Genomic DNA, 19,268 nt, shown 5'->3' on the forward strand with positions numbered 1-19,268 from the left:
GATTTCACTTCTTTCAGAAGAGTGGTGTCAATGTTACTTTTATGGCTTAGATTTTTAGGTGCTGTATTATTGAAACTATAGTAGGCTTTTTCTTCTTTTTTTTCCTTCCACTCCAGACAAAAGATTGCAGTACACAGATACTTGTTCAGTGCTTGTTTCTGCTGAGTCTAGTTCTGATTCATCAAGTTGACATGACTAAAAACCATCTGTTAGTTGTAGTTTAACTTAAAAGTCTGTATGTAATTTAGTTGTATTAATAGAGTACAATGAACAGCATTATGAAGCTTTTCTCTTTTAATCTTACAAGGAAAAAATCGTTATCTAAAAAAGCAATCACAAAGAAGAGGAAAGGTGTCAGAAAGTCTACCATACCAGAATTTCAGGTAAATTATTTTAATTTTTGTTTCAAGCACTTAAAATCTTTATATCTGTGAAATAAGTCCTTTAGTTTCTGATACAGACCTTGGAAATACTCACTGAAGCTTCTTCTAGTTTTTAAGGCTTAAACTGATATTTTGGGAAGTACATTTCACCTTCTCGTGGTAGAAAATATTTTACCATTTTTGTGAAGTACAGCTGAAACACTTTTTTTAGTATTGTTTATAATCCCAGATATATCTGTTATAGTATAAAGCCTGTAAAAACTAAAAAAAAGATGGTTTTTTGGGTAGATATACCTGTTTGGGTTAAATTTGTTTTTGTATGAAGTGTAACAATGTGGTTCTTGAACTGAAATCTGGCTTGGTTAAGTGAAGGACTTGAAAAAACTTCATAGGCAACTGTGCTTACCCTGTTGCAACTGTTATTCATTATCAGCATGTGATTTCTAGGACTCTAGGACCTCTTAGGCTATAGAGAGTAACAAGAGTATTAATTATGCTATTATCATTTTATGGTACTGTAGTCGAAGTGTTACAGTACTTCAGTTCTAAGTTGCTCTCTATGTATGCAAGGCTGCTTGGATTGAAGTTCTCCTTTGGATATCTTTTTTTCTTTTTTTTTTTTTTTTCCTTCAGAAAGCACTCTCTGCAAGTCTGGCCAGTAGGCTCGCATTGATTCATGGCTCTTTTGTAATACCCTCACCCTGAATCAGTTGGTTCCATCATGATCATGTGCTTCAGATGGAGCTAGTAGAATTTCTTGTGTTAAAATTGGGTAGTAACAGTCAATGTTGAGAGATGACTGATATTTAAGGGCACAATGACTTTATCTATATTGTAATGGTGGTGACTAAAATGTTTTCTAGTAGCTCCAGAAAACAGGTACGTGTCTAATTTTTTTTTTCCAAGCACTTTGTCTGCATGCCATATATGTACACAGTTAGTTTAGAAATAATTTCTTGCATGATTAAACAACAGCATTTAAGTAGTCTATCTAAAACTTAACCCAACTTTTTAGCTTTAGTAGATAAAACGTATGTATATCTATCTAAATGTATACTTATCTTCTGTAAAACCTTATATTAAAATGTGGCAAAATACTTGTGACTCTTTTGATCAAAGCTAGGACTCTTATCTTTTAGGTGAGGCTCAAACTGATCAGCACTGAGCAGTTTCATCTTATTAGGGAGCTTTTTAACAACTTAACCTGACTCATTCAAGAAGTATAACTGTTAGAAGAATTTGCAAATATTAAACCTTTTATATTTGGAATAATACTAAGACTTTTGGGAGTCTAGTAATTTATGCTTCAATAAACTCTTTCCCACATATGGAAATTGCCAAACTTTATGAAATTATATAAAGGAGTTGAAGGTACAAGTACATTTTTAAAATACTTGGTTAAACAGTTTAGAGCTTGTAGGACCTGTGATAGATGATGGGAGGGCATAACCACAAAAATATTGCTATTCATGTATATATATCAGTTCTTTTGGTGTGAAAGTTAATAAATTAAGAAGTATAATATGTTTCATGTGCCTGCAGCCTACAAATGTAAAAAACCCCCAAACCCAACCAAAAGGCACTTCAGTTTATAAGATTAGGTTCTGTACTTAAGTATAGGTCTTCTGAAAATCATGACTTGATAAAGGTGAGTAAATGAGTACTAATAAGTCTTTTAATATGTGCAGTGACACAAATCAAAATCAATTACTAGTGAAAATTCAGATAGTAATAGTGCTACTTAATGTAACATTTAAAATACTATTTTTATAATATATAGCTCAAGACTGCTTTGAAAAATATCCCCAAAGCCCTGCATACAACAAAGCAAACTCAAATCAAAGCAGATGCAAATTAAATTCTTTTTATCAAATAAAAATGCACAAAAACCAAGTCCTGGTTTAAGTATTTTGAGATTCATTGGAGAAGTGGGTTTACAGCTTCATAGATCATTATTTGTCTCTTGCTTATTATTCTGAGCTTCTTATTACTATTGCTCATTAACAATTTAAAGAAATTAATGGTAGTTAAAGTGCTGTACAGAAGAAGCACTAATGTGTTTTGGGTTTTTTCCCAGTTACATTTAGGTTTGGTAACCTATGTTTCACTTAGTCTTTTCTCCTTTCACCTCATGTGCATTCACTCATAGCTGTATAGACCTACATGTATGATAATTAAGGAGAAAAGAAATATGCATGCTCTGTTTCAGTGTGTCTAACAATTTCACTTTTATCATCTATGGTCTATATTAAATGCAGATCTCAAGAGGGGGCTATCTGGACATTTTCCACATGTAGATGTCAGTGATAAAAGGGCAGCTTCATAGGAAATACAATTATAATTAACAGTCATTACACAAATAACTTGAAATAAAGCGTGACACCCTGTTGAAGTGAGTTAAAATTCTGCAAAACGTTTGTCTGAAGTTCAGGGGGCAAGGAAAGAGCATCAATGATCTGGGGAATACACTAGGTTCTATGATACTAAAGGGCCCCTTGTCTTCCCTTATAAAGTTCAGGGCAGATTTTTTTTGTCTTCCTTGAAGTCCTCAGAGTCAAAGAGGGTCTTTGAGAGATTACTGAGATCTGATGTTGCAGCATAACATGAAAGTTGAACACTGAATTTGAAATTTTACAGAACATCTGAAACTTCCACTTCAATTGGAATATAATTGGTATACAATTGAAAAACAGGATGCTTATTGCCTACGAAAAATAAGTGCCTATGTAGTAAGTACTGTGCCGGATGTGATGGGGTTTTCTGTTGCAGTTAAGTTGTACACAACTAATGAGATTACATTAATGTAAACATTTAGAGGCTGAATCTTAAAGGCACCATGTAATGTTCTAGAGAATAGGAACTAATCTTTCATTCTCTCTGATAATACAAAAGGGAAACATTTTTTTCACTTCAGATTATTTTCTTCATGATAGGTGATTAGAAGGCATGTTCTTCAAGAGCCATATATGAAACTACCAGTGAGCTATCAAAATGTGACAAAATTATTAGATTGTAACATTAATATCTTTTTTTTCCCTTCATGTTGACTTATCCATTAAAACATTCAAAACATGTTAGAAGGCAATATTGTTTGCAGAAAATTTAATCACTAAGTTCCACCAATTACCAGCCATAAGCAAAGAACACTGAAATATAAATAAGAATCTCATTGGGAGAAATAGCATCTAGAGTCCATATCAAAATGTATAAAGTACACTACACTTTGTTATTTTCATCACTGTCCTTTTCATCCTTCCTTCAAAACACAAGCTTCATTCTCTAAGATAGGAAATGCTAACCATATGAGAGCAGTTTCAGAATCAGCTTTTTCCCAGTCACTGTCCATCTTTATTTCCTCATCTCAAATCACACTGTGAATGAAAAAAATCGAGGTTCTTTCTTGAACCCTTTTTATAGTGTTTTTCAGTTCAGTATTGGAGTATTTAAAACACAAAGCTACTTTTGACCGTAAATCCTCCAAGCTCAGCTGCTGTTACCTTCTTTATTTTATCAGGAGGTAATTGACACAAAGTTATGACCCTCAAATGTACTTCTTTTCTGATGAAAATTATCACTTAGAGATTTGATTACTCTTGCCTGTCACCCCAAGCCCCAAGGCAATTAAACTTTATTTATTTGCATTGTTTTTCTCATTGAGGTAGTTTGGATTGGTCTCGTAGGAGAAAATAAAAAGCAACAATAGACTTTAGTAACTGAATTGTCAGGTGTATAGTCAAGAAATGGATTATAGTTGTGTAGGGAAAACCTTAATCCATGCCTTCATTGACTTTTGTCAAGGACTTTGTGATGTACTTTTTTGCTTAATAATTTAGCGTCATGGATTTCTTCACAGGCCAGACACAGCCAGTATTTGGCTTCAGTTTATATTTTAGGTATTTGAGACTCATTTAAGTGCAGGACATGCATTTTGAATCTAATTACCCATAGAATTACCCATAGTCATTCTGTTTTCTGGGTTAAGAGAGATACCTTTTACAAGAAAATTTTGCATACACAGTTTGTGGCAAGACACTGTCAATTTCCTTATTAATTTGTTATTCCAAACTTGATAAATGTGAGAATGGTAAACTTTGATTTGAGTCACTCAGTTTCCTCAATGCTTCAAATGTACCCAATGTTATGAAAATAATGGCACATGTGCACTTGAGGTTTCTGAAATTTACTTTGCTAAAAGTAATAATTTAGTGTTTTAGCACTTTAGCAAAAGTGCTTCTTCTAACATGAATTTGCTGAAAATCTAAAACTGCACCTGAATTTGAAGTAAAAATATGTTGTTATAAACTGCCGATTTGGGAAAAATATTTAGAAGTTGTTTGTTAAAAACATTTTCGTGAAGGTGTGTTTTGTATGGGGTTTTTTATTTCATTTTCTTAAATTATTGGTACATGTTTTCAGTAGAAAGGAAAACATGTCCGCCTAAGGGTGTTCAGAAGAAGCAAGTCTTATCATAACATAATCCAAAACAACCTAACATCTTAATAATTTCCAGTTTTTTTAAGTCTTAACTTGCCCTAGATGATGGTAAGACAAAATACACAGATCACCTTTGTTTGACAATTTTTTCAAGAAAATAACATCCATTTTCTGAAAGGAAAAAATATAAAAAGCTGAGTTCTAAAGACAAGAATTAGAAGAATATAATACCTTTTTCAAAACATACATTAAGTAGATAGATTTGGTAGATGACTAGGTTGCCTTAGAATCATCAAGGTTGGAAGAGACCTTCAAGATCATCCAGTCTGATCACCCACTCAGCACTACCCCTGTCACCCCAAAACCACTAAACTACATCACCAGATCCAGGTGTCTCTTGAACATATCCAGGGATGGAATACTCTGTGTAAGCACATAAGGATATGGTCAGGAAAGGTTGTACCAAGTGTAATATGATATAAACACAGATAGTATAAACTACAAGCTTGTATATTATTTTGCCAGGGCATATTGTTTGGTACTCAAAGCTGTTCTAAGTCATCACTGTACATGAGAGAAATTTGATAGTTGTCATTCACAGAAGTTTTTAGAAAATACCTACACTTTGAAATGGAAGCTTACAGGTAGAGATATAGTTTATGTCAGAAGAATAACAGTATTTTCTACTTAGATTTTCCTTTTCTCAATAAGTCCTGATTTTTGTTTGGGTTTTTTTTGTTTAAAAATACTATAAGAAAATACAAATCAAATGGTGGCACTAAGTAATAATGTGCTTTTAAATTTTATTAATTTCACTGTACTTTTTCTAAGTCCCACATCACCAAGTGTTTGTGTTCATTTGTTTTTTAGCTTATTTGCACTAATCTCGATGAACTCAGGGAATTAATCACAAAGATTGAGAATGAACTCAAAGATCTGGAGGACATTAAAAAGAAATCGGTATGTGACATTAAAAGCTTTCTCTGGTATTGATATGAAACAGTGTCAGTTACTTGCTGAGGCCTGTCAACTGAATTTTTTATGCTCTTCAGTAACTGCATGAAATGTCCGAAGGTTGATACCTGGAGACTGTAATCTTAATCTTTTCTGTCTGTAATGCTCTGTTATCAATGTTTTTATGATAAGGGAATTCAGTACCTGTGTTAGTACTTGTCCATGCCAAAACAAAATACAGATAGTGGTAATATCTTGAAATAAGTAGTTCATCTCCATCAAACATGTGACTGTTTTGCCCTGAGGATAAGTTCTTACCAACAAATAATTACAGGATAGCATTCTCATATCTGCCTATGCAGTGTTGATCAGAATTTCTAGTAAGCTAGAATTCTCAATTCCTCTTTTTTGCATGTGTTATTAAAATTTGCTTTGTTTTATATTTTTGAAGGAATTTGTACCAGAAGGCATGTTATCTGGCTTTTGATATCAGATTGAGATATAAATTTTACCAATATAATCTGGATAACTGAGTCTGTGCAACTGAAAACCTCAAAGGAATAACAGATAAGAGAATCCAGCATGCCTTTTGTAGAAGGCAGTGATTCTTATTAAAATGGTAGATGGGTTTAAATACATGAATAGTACTCATTGAAACAGCCCTCTACAGAACACTTACTACTTTTTTCATTGTAGTTCTGTTTACTGAACCTTTGGTAGGCACTTCTATTGGTGGCATTCTATGAAAAAATGGTAGTTAGAAGTGTTGATTTTTCTATGTTAGAAATCAGGCTGCTTTTAATTCAAGTGAAAGTTTATAGTCTCATGAAGAATCAATATATTCTGAAGTTATTTCAGTAGGGGAGAGAGCTGTGGTAGAAGAGACAAATAAGTTAGGATTCTAAAAGACAAGTATCAGTGCAATTAGCATACTTGTTAATGTAGACCCAGGAATAATACCAGCCTAATCTTGAAATTATTTTGTAGTTGCTAAATTTTAAACTGGTTTTATCATAAGAATGCCAAGAGGTTATCAGAAGGGCTATGTCAGCAATAGGATAAAAAGCCCAAAAGTAGAGCATATATATGCTAAAATAGCATATAGAGTTTATTGATATGCTACAGCATATCAATAATCTTAGTGTAGGTGAGATTTTCAGTCTGCTAGTAAAACTGTAGGAACATGACTTCTTCAAGGGTAGACAAATGCTAAATATGTCATAATTGCACTTTAAACTGAAATCTGATAATGTCATTATCTAAGTAAGTTGCATGACTTCAGCAGGAATACTATGTTTAGTTCTAATTGCACCATCTTAAAAAACCCAAACAGTTAAATACAGGGGAATTAAGATACAATTCATTCAGCATTCAGTAGTTGTGAGGTAAGGACAATCTTTTGTTTTGTCTTTATAGACCTATCAAATAATGGCTCTGTGTCTCTAAACACTTGTGTTGTTAGAAATTTTACGTAGAGAAAAAGGGTTAGGATTAATTGCTGGAGAAGAGGTTATGAGGAAACAGTAAAGTGAGATACTGGTTTTGAAAAAAATACTTGTCAGGGAAATATATTTACCTCTTAATCATTCAAATAGAAAAGTTTTAAATTAGGTAAATAGTCATAACTTTGAATTTATTAGAATGAAGTTTTACTTTGTAAGGAAAGTCTTTAGGATTTCATTTTTGAAAGTCTTAACACCGTGTGTCATTATGTTTGATGTCTGAAAAAGTGGAGAAAATGCAGACTTTCATTCTTCAACTCTAACAAAATGACAATGGCAATATCAGAAGCATCCAGAATTGAGTTTGTCCTGTTTTTTTTTGAAGTGCATATTCTGTTTAGTAAAACAATTTTCTAATTTGATAGTGGAAATCTGACCTAATGTGAAAATCTATGTAATGATGGCACTTTCATGCTGTTTGTTGACTTATTTCTTGTTTGAAGTGAAAGATGGTGATGTTCTTACTACTTCATGGTAATTTAATGTTGATTTTTGTTTGCAATAATGACCTGGGTGAAGCCATAGGAATCTTTCTTCTTCACAACTAACCTCCTTGGTAATTTCAGTTGTAGAAGTTGCTAGCACATGCTGCTGAGAAAAACCTTCAAGACAAGCTTTATTGTTATGTTAAATACTAACATGTTTTAGAAGTACAGCTTATTTAACTTTAAATAAGACTTTCAAGGATAACCTTTTCTTAGTTGTAACCTCCCTTTTGTTACCTTGAAAACCATTCTAGAGTACATGAGAGGAATTCCTTCTTCAGAACTTGGAAGTAATGGAGACTATAATGAAAGAGCTGAGCTACAGGGCCTTTTTAGTATGAATAAACTTACACTGTTTTCCTCATTTTTTGTAGGTAGTTGGACTGGTTGTATCTGATACTTTTCACAACATCAACTTGAGACAACAAATGACATGACAGATTTTGTTTGGCAAGTTAAAATAAAATTAGAATAGGGTTATGTAATAGAAAGTAATGGATAATTTTAAGTTTGGGCATTTCTACAAGTTTCTTTTACAACAATGAAATAATAAACCTGTTGGAAAGTATTTTCACTGTTTAGTTGATTAAAACAGTTTTGTTCTCTACTTTTGTACAACTGTATTGTCTTTTGAATTAGCTGTGAGGAGTATTTTTCCTTTCAAAAAGCCTTGCGCTTTTTCTTAATTCCTGGTGAGTTTGTTATACCCATGAGATTTGCTTTGTGCTAGTTTGCTGTGTCTGTTTAGAGTGGAAAATTAATTTTTACGTAAGTTCTCTAATTTTGAAGAGTTCACCTCTGTACTTGAGCTCTAGAAACAGTTCTGAAGCGATGCTGCGATTTCACATATGCTTTCAACTGACATAAGCCAAAACTGCTGCCAAATAAATAGTTCCTACTCCCTGTGTCTCTGGAAGCTTCTGTTTTCTGTGCCATCCCATGTGAGAGGCTAGCAAAATTTTTTGTTCTGTTGCATGGTGAGAGTTAGTTTATGATCAACCTACTTCTTTGTGCCAGTGAATTGTTTGTAAGCCAGACCAGTTTTCTAATGCAATTTATCATGGATTTGCACAAATACCTGTGCTTGTATTCTGCTACAGGTTAAGTGGTCATTGTCGGAACAGAAATGTCCATCTGCGGGCAATAAAAATGGGACTGATTTTGAAGTTGTATGTGATATTATCAGGCTGCTCTAAAAAGTCTATTCCTTCAGCTACTGAAGGAGGAAGATATTCAGAGGAAGAGGAGAAATCAGTCAGATTTGCTATTGCACCTGACATTAGGAAACATTAGGAAAGAAGTCAAGAAAATATACATATAAGGAAATTAGAATGTGAAAAGTGCACAAAGGGGACTTAAAGGACTTTAAGTTTAATGATATGTGCCCAGTGAAAGGCTGATACCCTAAGGAATCTCTAAGCTAGAATGTCTTCTATCTCTTGTATATTGCTTAGGAGATGTGAAACTGCATCCTTTAATTTTAAAACCTGGAGTAAAGGTTGAATCGATAGAAAAAGCCCAGAATTTACAGCAATGAAAATTAAGTCTCTTTTGTTGCTAATACTTGCATAGATAAGGTGGGTAAAATTACAAGCAGTCAGTAAAGTAGGAGTAGAAGAACATACTGGCTAAAAATTCTATTGATATTTTATTGAATTTTTTGCTCTTGTTTGTTTTTTGAAAATTTAGTCTGTATTATATATCATATAATGTATCATATTCATGTATCATATAATATTCATGGTCATTTGTTGAATGTGAGCTCCTAGAAATTTTCTGTAACTAGCAAATTGACCAAGATATGCAAAGGAGCTCAATTCCACACTTGAAGTGGTATTGCTGAAAAAATAATTTTGACAAACACACATGATAGGGAAGCATTTTGCTAGAATATTTAGGATCACATAAGGGCTTCGATCTAATATAGAAAATTTCTTTTAAGAGAAGAGGCAGTAAAGTAATGCATTCTGTTGGATCACTACAGAGGATAACAACTATCAGTCTCTGGAATTTTGGATCCCACTTCTCCCTAGGTCTTCTCTGTCTGGTCAAATCAGTGGGACTTGCAGTGTGAATGCTAATCTTCTTACTGCCTTTCAAAAATAATCTGCCTCTCATGTGATATGAAGGGGTTTTTTTGTGTATGTGAAACTGTTAATTAAGCTGCTTGGTTGATCAGTTTTATGTACTTAACTATTGAATATCATAGCAGCATTTTTTTAATTATTGTTTTTTCAAACTCTACTTGACATTGTGTAGTATGAAGGTGACTGGACTGCAAGTGCTTGCATGTAATAGTGAACTTAAGGCTTTTTAGCAAATGCTAGCTGTATTTGTAGTAAAATGAATGGACTTATTGGAATGAATGTGGAAAGATTTCTTGTTTACTGAAGTGCAAGACTTTATTTTGGTAGCACTATTGGATTTGATTCATGCCCTTTAAGTCTGATGGATAAATGCATAGCTGTGTACGGGGCAAGAAGGGAGGCTGGAGCCCAGGATTCCCACAGTTAAGATGAGAAGGTTACAAAGAATAAAGGGCAGTACCTTCCTGAAAAGGAGACTGCATCATCCCTAGAGAGGGAGAAAAGTTAACAAAAGTTAAGGGAAGGCAAATTACTTAGCCAAAGGACACCAGCCAAGGTAACAACTAATTGTGGTTTGGAGAAAAGGCTTTATTGTTTGCAGAGGTCTGTAACACCCTGATGTTCTTGACTTAATAGCAAAATAAGTTAAATCCTCCCTTTTAAAGGTTTTGTGTTCTGCTGTTGTTCCTGGAGCTTATAATGAGATTGTCCCAGGGGGTTGAATGCCTTTGTCTGTCTTTGGAAATTGATATTTGTTTTACCAGGTGAGTCAAAAGGCCTGAAAAGAAACTGTGGTTTTCTGCAGCATTAAGTTACCTGCAAAAATATATATTTCAGAGTACACCTGAAAATTTAAAGTGAACAACCTACTGGTTTAGGTCAGAAATAGTTAAAACTTCAGACTAATTAGTTTGTGGGGCTATTAAAAGGAATATATTGATCCAGGGTGGAACATACTTCCCGTATCTGTTTTTTATGAGATTCCAAATAAGCCACTGTTAAATTTGTTCATGAGGTGTAAGTATCTAAACTCAGAGACTGCTTTCTGAGGTTTTTCATTGATTTGCTACATTTTACTTTTGAAAATATGTTCATACATGGAAAAAAATAATGCAAAAGTTCATTTTAAAAGTTTATAAAATATTCTCTCTCTGTTCAGTGAAGAAATAGGAAATATTGTTATGTGTTTGAAAATGTTTGGCAGGGAAACTGTGTTTAGACAAGATTCTAAAGGGACTTCGGAAGAACTTCCATTCATCAGAAACTCATGTAACCATCAAAAATAATTTAGAGATCTTACCTCTGATATTTTAGTCATTCAGACCTCAACTTTGCAATCAATGAAGTGGAAAAACCTACTGTGTCTTCTCATTTGCAGCCTAGGGAAACATTTTTAATATTGAGTTAATCTTATTCAGTTTTTATTCAGAGGTTGACTTCCTCTCCCCATTCCTGCCTCCTCTTGTCCTGACCGATTCCTCCCTCCTCAGTGAAATATCTGCCATGCTTGGGACTTTTAGCATGTAAAGGGTTTTCAGTTATACTTGTTTTCATCAGCATTACTGTGTTTACGTAGATGTACACACAGGCAGTAAATACTATAATCGGAGAAATCTGTGTATGCACACCCATTTGCAGGTTTAAACTGCAGGTAAAGTGAGCTACAATAAAAGAGAAACCAATAAATACTTGGATTCGAGAGTATTAATAGATCTACTTTAAGTTATGCAGCTGAAACATTTTCTTTTAATATAAGCTTAGTTTCTCTGTTAATTATATATATTCATTTGTTGCATATCTTACATGTTCTCTTTTTACATCCTTATCCTGAACACTTGACTTGTACTCTAATCACTTCCAAATACTGTTATTGCTTCTCTATGTCTTGCCTGCATCTCTTGAAAACACTAATATGAGCCCAAAATAATGAATTTTGAGACAGATTTACACATTTACATCCATGCAGTTTCTTGTACTTCTGAGGACAGATTGAAGATGTGGAGCATTTGTAATATTTAGTTGTAAAATATAAATAAATAAGGCAAATTTTAGGCTTCAGTTTTTGAAATCTTCTCCACAATACTTGATTGTCTTCTCTGATATTTTTAACTTGGGTTTATCTCACTAGCATTGTATATTTTTTTCACAGTCTTCAATTTTTCTTAGCTTCTCCAGTTTTCTCTCCTTATTGTCTACTTTTTTCACAACTATTTTTTCTTGATTGTTCATTCCTTTCAATGTGTGACTGACTAAACCTAAATAAATGTATTTTATTGGAGAAGCTTTCTTTAAACCACTTTTGCCACATACCTTTCTACAGTTCCAAATGTGAAAGTGTGCGTTCTGCATCAGAGATGAATGTGTACTCATGCATTTCTGTCACAGAAATACTACTGTGTATTCAGAACATTTCAGAATGCTTTGGATATTGGTCGGTCAGTATATTGTTTTGAAGAAATAATTCAATACATTCCTGTCAGCACACAGTACTTGCAAAACAGCTGCTTTTAAGACACTCATCTGAAGAATACAGAAACACTTGTATATCCAGAGTTAAGAAGTGAAAAATACTCGGATATATGAGAGGGAGTTAAGTACAACTTAAAAAAACATAGATGTTTTGTAAACAGTCTAAGATATTACATACAGAGGTGTAATTTAGTTGATAACTTTGAAGTTCTAATGGAGGAGTAAAACATGACAATCAGTGCTGGATAATTTCACTGTTCTGGGTTCAACAGTAAGCTCATGCTGATAATAAACTTTCTCTTGTGTATTTGTGGTTTATGTATTATTTTTTTTTCCTTAAAAAAGTGGTATATTGATCAACACTGTGAGGATTGTGTTGTAATTGTGCCTAAAGAAAATTAGAACATGGCTAAACATCTGAATGAAAACCATTTCATAGTAATGAACTAAATCAGAAGACAAAGACAGTATTGATAGCAAGAAATGTATTGTACTTTGTTTTGGTGTTGTTGTTTTTTGTTTGTTTTACTTTATTTGCCTATGGTAGAAAGAAGAGAGTATGAGATCATTTTAGGATATAACTTGCTGTGATCAGAAATATAGGTCATGGAAGTGCATGCTGGAGTCAGGACTTCTCACTGGTTGCTCAAAGATAAAACTGATTAAAAGAAGTCATAAGTGAATTTGTTTTATAATTTACTACAAGTCATTCTTCCTGACTCTGCTTAATCCCAGTGTTCAGAGAATGTCTGAGGTTTGTTAGCTGTTAATATATATATAATGTTCAGAATGAAGTTGGTGAAAGTAAAATGCAAGATACTGACTCTCAGGAACTTCTACTGTAGAAGATAACTCTAAGCATTTTCAAAATTAGAACACTTTCAATAATAGATGAGTTTGCATGGTATGAATACATGATCTTGTAATGCATTCTTATTCAGTCAAAATTAGAAGTGTCTGAAATTGTAGTATTTGGCCCATAAGTTAGTTATCAAGAACATTCAGCATTAATCCACACATGATTTGAAAAAGTTACTGATCTCTTTTCTTTAGGTATCTGTTGTCCAAAGCAGCTGGAGATTGCCAACTCCCTCTCTGTGTGACATCACTAGAAAACAGTAGACTGGTGATGTCACACATACCTCAGAACCCCGCAGCAGAATGGAGCAGGCCTTTTAAGGGTAAGTTTTCTCCCTCCACCACCACCCCTTTTCAACAATATTGCATGGTTTTATAAGATTACTAATTTTCTTTACTTTATGTCCCTGGGATATAACGTAAAGATTACAGAGAATCTTATAAAACTGCTTAATATTGTGGTGTTGTGTGTGTGTGTTTATTTAAAAGCAAAACAAAAACTCATATAAAAAGTTCAGTCCTTACCCCATGTTATCAATATCCTGGCTCCAGTCTGCTTTGGGGTTCCATGATAAGTATACCAGAATAGTATATGTTGGTGCATTGATCACAGAGAGTGGAGTCAGCATTTCCTGGCTGCTCTGGATGTCAGAAACCTTATTTTAAAAGGTAAGTTTTCAGTTGAATGTGTTGAATGTCTCTCTGCATTTAAATGGAAACATTTAGCCCATTTGTAAAATGCATTTTTATTGTGTTTGCGTTTTTGAAATTTTCTTGTAACTTGACATAGCCTTAAGTCACATTTTTTACGTCTCTGTCTAGTCCTATTTTTCCTCTGTTATTTTCCTGTGTTAATACCTTTTATTGTGTTTCCACAAAAAAATAGTGTCTTGTTTTTCACTAATTGGAACAAGATGGTAACTAAATTTGGTTTAATATTATTCTCAGTGATCTGGATAAGGGGATCAAGGGCACCCTAAGTCAGCTCGCAGACAATACAAAGCTGTGTGGGAGTGTTGATCTTCTGGAGAGCAGGAAAGTTCTGCAGAAGGATCTGCACAGGCTGGATCATGGGCCAAGGCCAGTGGTGTGAGGTTCAACAAGTGCTGGGTCCTGCCCTTGTGTCACAGCAGCCCCAGGCAGTGCCACAGGCTGGGGCAGAGTGGCTGCAAAGCTGCCCACAGGAAAAGGAGCTGGGGGTGCTGGTGACAGCAGCTGAACATGAGCCAGCAGTGCCCAGGTGGCCGAGATGGCCAATGGCCCACATCAAATCCTGTGTTCAGTTCTGGGCCCCTCACTACAAGAAGGACATTTTGGTGCTGAAGTGAGACCAGAGAAGGGCAATGGAGCTGGTGAAGTGCCTGAAACATAAATCTTGTAAGAAGCAGCTGAGGGGGCTGGGGGTGTTGAGCCTGAAGAAAAGGAGGCTCAGAAGAGACCTCAGCTGCCTGAAAGGAGTGTGTAGCGAGGTGGGGATTGGCATCTTTCCCAGGGAACAAGTGCTGTATGTTTCTGAAGAACATACCTTTGGAGGTCCAGCCTGAACCTCCTAAGCCTCAGTTTGTAGCTGATCTCTTAAAATGTATCATTTGGTGTTTCTGAGAATTTACAACACAGATATTTGTGAAAACAGGTGCATTATCTATAGAGATTAGTGGGCAGCTGTGTAATAGGGATTTAAGTAATAGCTTTATCAATGATTGATTTGCCTTTCCCCTGAATAAAAGACAAATACAGGAATAAAAGACAAATACAGGACTGTGTTAGAGAATCAAATTGCATAGGAAAAGAAATGCTGAATTTTTTGTGATGGATTTTAAGATTATGTAAATGTTTTTCATGTCTCTTTTTACTGTTTAATATTTAAGGAATAATAACATCTAGCATTTATGTGTTTGCACAGAAAATCAACTAAACCATAATAATTTAAAAGAGAAGAATTTTTTTTTTTTATTCCAGCCTTTTTTGGCCTATACTACTCAGTCCTGACTACTACTGAGGAAAAAAGATTCTTGTCATGGCTAAAATTTGTTCATTCTTCCATTTACAGGTTTATTGTCAATTCTAAAACCTCACTAATAAAAATAAGTAATTGAAAGAAAGGGAAATAATTAATCTATGTTTTTAAAAATTATGTTGCTATAAAATTTTCGCTGAAATTACTTGGAAGTAATTTCAGCGAAAACTTGGCTCCTCTTTGCCTGTTTCTCCACCCTGTTGAGGTCATTCTGAAGGGTTGCACAACTCTCTGGGGTATCAGCCACTGCTATCGGCTTTGTGTCACTGGTGAACTCACTGAGGAGGCATCTGCCCCTTCATCCAAGTCACTGATGAACAAGTTAAACAATACTGGACCAGTACAGAACCCTTGGGGACACCACTAAAGACAGGCCTCCAAGCAGAGCTGCTAATCCTGTAGAATTAGGGACCAGAATTGGCTAGCTTTTATGTTTGTTTTTGTAATCAGAGAGAAAAGTAATATTTTTTTTCCTGTGAAGTATGAATGAAGTCAGTAAAGTTTTGAAGTCTGTTCTTGACTAAACATTGTTCATGTGCTGGCTGCCTAGCAGTTGCTGCTTCAAAATTATTCAGTGGTCAGCTAATACTTATCTTTCTCATAAATACTCTTTTTTTCCTACTTAAGCCAAGATGTAAGCCTTATTTAAAGACAAATTAGGCTCAGAAATTAATAATTTCTTGGGGTTTTTACTTTGCAGTAATTTTTCATATCTTTTTAATATTACATTTTCACACATTTTCTTTGCTATATCAACTGCATGTACAGCATTTCTATTTCACAATAGTAGTAGCATTGTTTATTTTTGCTATTTGATTTTTGTTTTGAGACAATGCACTAATGCTCTGCAGTATATAAATACATTATTTAAAAACAATCTGCAAAATGTTTTTTTTACCTTACAAGAAAAAGAAATCTGTGCATATTCTTTTGTATGTTAACAATTAATTCTGTTGATTGCTGACTTTAAGAGATGATACCTAATGCCCTGGTAGACTACAGTACACACAAGTTCTGTTTTTTTGTTACAGTGATTAGTGACAGGTTTTATGCCTGAGACTGGCCGTAAGTGAAGGAAATTATAATACTGCTTACTGGCTTGTCCGTGTGTTGAACACTGGTCATTATGTGGTAATGTGGCATAATGATCCTACTTAAAATCTTTGCTTTTGTAATTTTAATTGAAGAATGAAGGTAACTGTTTGTTTTGTTATGTAACATGTAAATGATTGTCCATAAAAAGATAGATTCCTGGTCTTCAAAAAGCATTCAACATGAGTGGTCTTGTACATTGGAGAGATCTGATGAAATGTGTAGAGAGAAATTGTCCAAACTCCTCAGGAAGATCATTCTTGTAGACTGCTGAAAGGCAGCTGTGACAAGCTTGATCCAGATTTTCCTGTCTCACCTTTCTTGGTGTGCTAGACCACAGGAAGCTGTGAAGAATATGTGCACTATCAAAAGCTAAATATGTATATGAAATAAGTAAGTTCTCAAGTCTTGCTTCCTTTTCTTGCAGAACCATAATCTCTTGAGTGTTTTACATCTTTAAAAAGTCAAGAGCTAAAATCTTCATTTACATAAAATGCACAGAGTTGGTAGAGTTGCAGAAGTATTATACCACATCTCTTTTATAGCAGTTACATATATATGCTTTGTTCAGTCTTTTATGCAATGAACTGCAGAATAAAGCTTTGGGAAGAAATGTGTACAAGGGGTATGTGTGAGTGTTAAGGGCTGTGTTCTGCAGCACTGTGGCCAGCATGGTTGTAATTTCCTAATGTCTTCTCTCCTTATTCAGACTTTCTAGATTTATGAAAACATGAATATATGATTACATATATCAGTTTTGAAAATAAAACTTTTAATTATATGTTTGAATTAAAAGCTTAAATGATATATGTTGAAAAATCGGACTTTGCTGTATAGTCTGTTGCTTCGTAACAGATGAATTTGCTAAACTTCTCTTTCAAAAAAGCTTTTTTCTAGAACTTTAAATAAATTGTAACAGAAAAACATTGGGATTCTTATCCTTGAAAATTGTAATAAGGTTTCTTTTGCAAATAATAATGCTATAATTTATACCACTTCTCTTAAATGAGATTATGGTGCGATTTTCTGTAAAAATTTTAACTTGGAAAAGTGTACATACTTGGTTGATTTCCCTGAACGGAATGGATTACTACCCATGTTAGTTACTCATTTAAGTAATTTTAAGCCTATGGTGTATTTGTAGAATCATATTTAAATTTTAATTTTGACCTGTAAAAAGTTAACATCCTTGCAGTATTACTTTTCCAACTGGGACATTATCCCTTTGTAGTATTAAAATAAAAGTAATAGTGTCCTAGATAGATGTAGCTCTGGAAGGGTAGATCTAACTCTGGAAGTTTCTAATCTTTTCTTCCAGTTGTTTTCCTCATATGCCATATCCATGTACCAGGATTATTGTAGTACTAGTACAATCTAACAAGATTTAGGTCTAATGCAATGATAAATAAATGGAATTTATGTTTTCAGGGAAGATGGTTCCACCGGAAGCAAGCAGTAAAGGAATTGCATGGTACGTTGTTACGGCTGCTTAATGAACTGTTACCATGGGAACCAAAGCTAATTAAAGCATTTCAAAGAAACAGGTAATTACCTGCTCTTTTTTTTTTCAACAGCGGTGCATGGGATGAAAAACAAAACCAAATTCACCTTTTAAATACTGATCAATAAGTTGGCTTCTTAAATAAATAAAATTAAGATAGTTTGAGGAGAGGAGTGAGGCACTGGCAATACTTTAGTAGGAAGAAGTATCTTATATTCCAGAGTTACTGTCTCCAAAAAAATTTGAGCTTAACCCAGTAGTGGTTTTTTCCTTTAAAACACTCTAGAATCCTTAAGCATGCTGATCAATAGTATATTGCAAGACAGCTAGGATTTGTATTTCTGCTTGTTTGTTTAAGAAATAATGGAAACCTTTCTCTAGAAAACTATATCAGGGCTTCTTAGAATACTCTGACTACTTACTATGTAAAGCTACCTATATTAACTATTAATGAATTCTCCAGAGAGCAATTATTGAAGCATTGTTTGGAGGTCTTTGTAGTGCAGTAAATTAGAAATACATCTGGAAGGAAGTATGTCAGAGGAATATGAGTGAAGTAGTGACAGGTTTAAATCTAGTAAAGTGCAAGTATCAGTAACAGTGAAGGTACTACTCTGATTATAAATCATGGAGAGATTAGATACTGTCTTGAAGCTCAGTGCCATTCTTGCCTGTTAACTGTACAGCTGTTACTATAATTGTACCTTAGTTTTGCCATGTAGACAATTAAAAAGCAAGGAATGATTAAATGCTTGAACTCTGTGACAAAGGACAGGAAAAGAGGCTTCTTAAATGTTGGGTCTAAAGGAAGCAAGTTACACTGTTTTGTGGTGCAGAGCTAATGCTGGAAAGTGTAAAAGGTGTTATGTTTAAAAAAACAAAAACATAACACCAAAGATATTACATTGGTTCCTCAGTAGCTCATTTTGTGAATATCATCCATGAGTTAATTTGGAATATTGTTGAATATTTTGCTTTCAATAATGGACCCAAATACAAGTTTTGGGTTTTTCCTATTTCTTTCTCTTCTCATTCCTGTTCATTTTCCTCTGCTGTTAATTTCTTCCTGCCTTTTGCAATTTAGAATCCTTCTGGACACCTGGCAGATAGTATTACTGTCAGGAAGAATTTAGTTTTCCAGTATGTGAAATTTACAATTATACCCTTTTAGTAAATTCTGTTGTGCTCAGAATTCTTGTCTGTCAAATCACAGAATGGTTTGGATTAGAAAGGACCTTAAAGATTATCCCATTCTAATCCCCCTGGGTGGGGCACCTTTTGTAAATGAGGTTCCACAAAACCCCAACTAATCTGGCCTTCCAGGAATGGGGCTTCAACAACTTTTCTGGACAGCCTGTTCCAGTGCCTCACCATGATTGCACTTCAGAATTTCTTCCTAATTTCTAATCCAAACCTACTCTCTTTCAATTTGAAGCCATTGCCCCTTTTCTACTCACTACAAGTTCTTGAACAAGTCTCTCTCCCT

The 19,268-nt window shown here is 34.2% G+C and overlaps 1 protein-coding gene across 4 annotated transcripts in view; it reads left to right on the forward strand.

Annotated features, from left to right (window-relative positions):
• The window catches only part of KIAA2026 (KIAA2026 ortholog), a 50,314-nt gene that overhangs the window by 18,304 nt on the left and 12,742 nt on the right, over positions 1-19,268 (forward strand). For 3 of the 4 annotated variants that reach the window (XM_050986556.1, XM_050986555.1, XM_050986557.1), the window contains one exon: positions 17,710-17,752. In XM_050986556.1, the coding sequence (XP_050842513.1) occupies positions 17,710-17,752 (43 nt within the window). Of the gene's footprint in view, positions 1-307; positions 384-5,687; positions 5,778-17,709; positions 17,826-19,268 lie in introns of all 4 variants that reach the window. The other variant, XM_050986559.1, reaches the window with a different exon arrangement.

The sequence above is a fragment of the Serinus canaria genome, chromosome Z (genome assembly GCF_022539315.1).
Source record: "Serinus canaria isolate serCan28SL12 chromosome Z, serCan2020, whole genome shotgun sequence".
NCBI lineage: Eukaryota > Metazoa > Chordata > Aves > Passeriformes > Fringillidae > Serinus > Serinus canaria.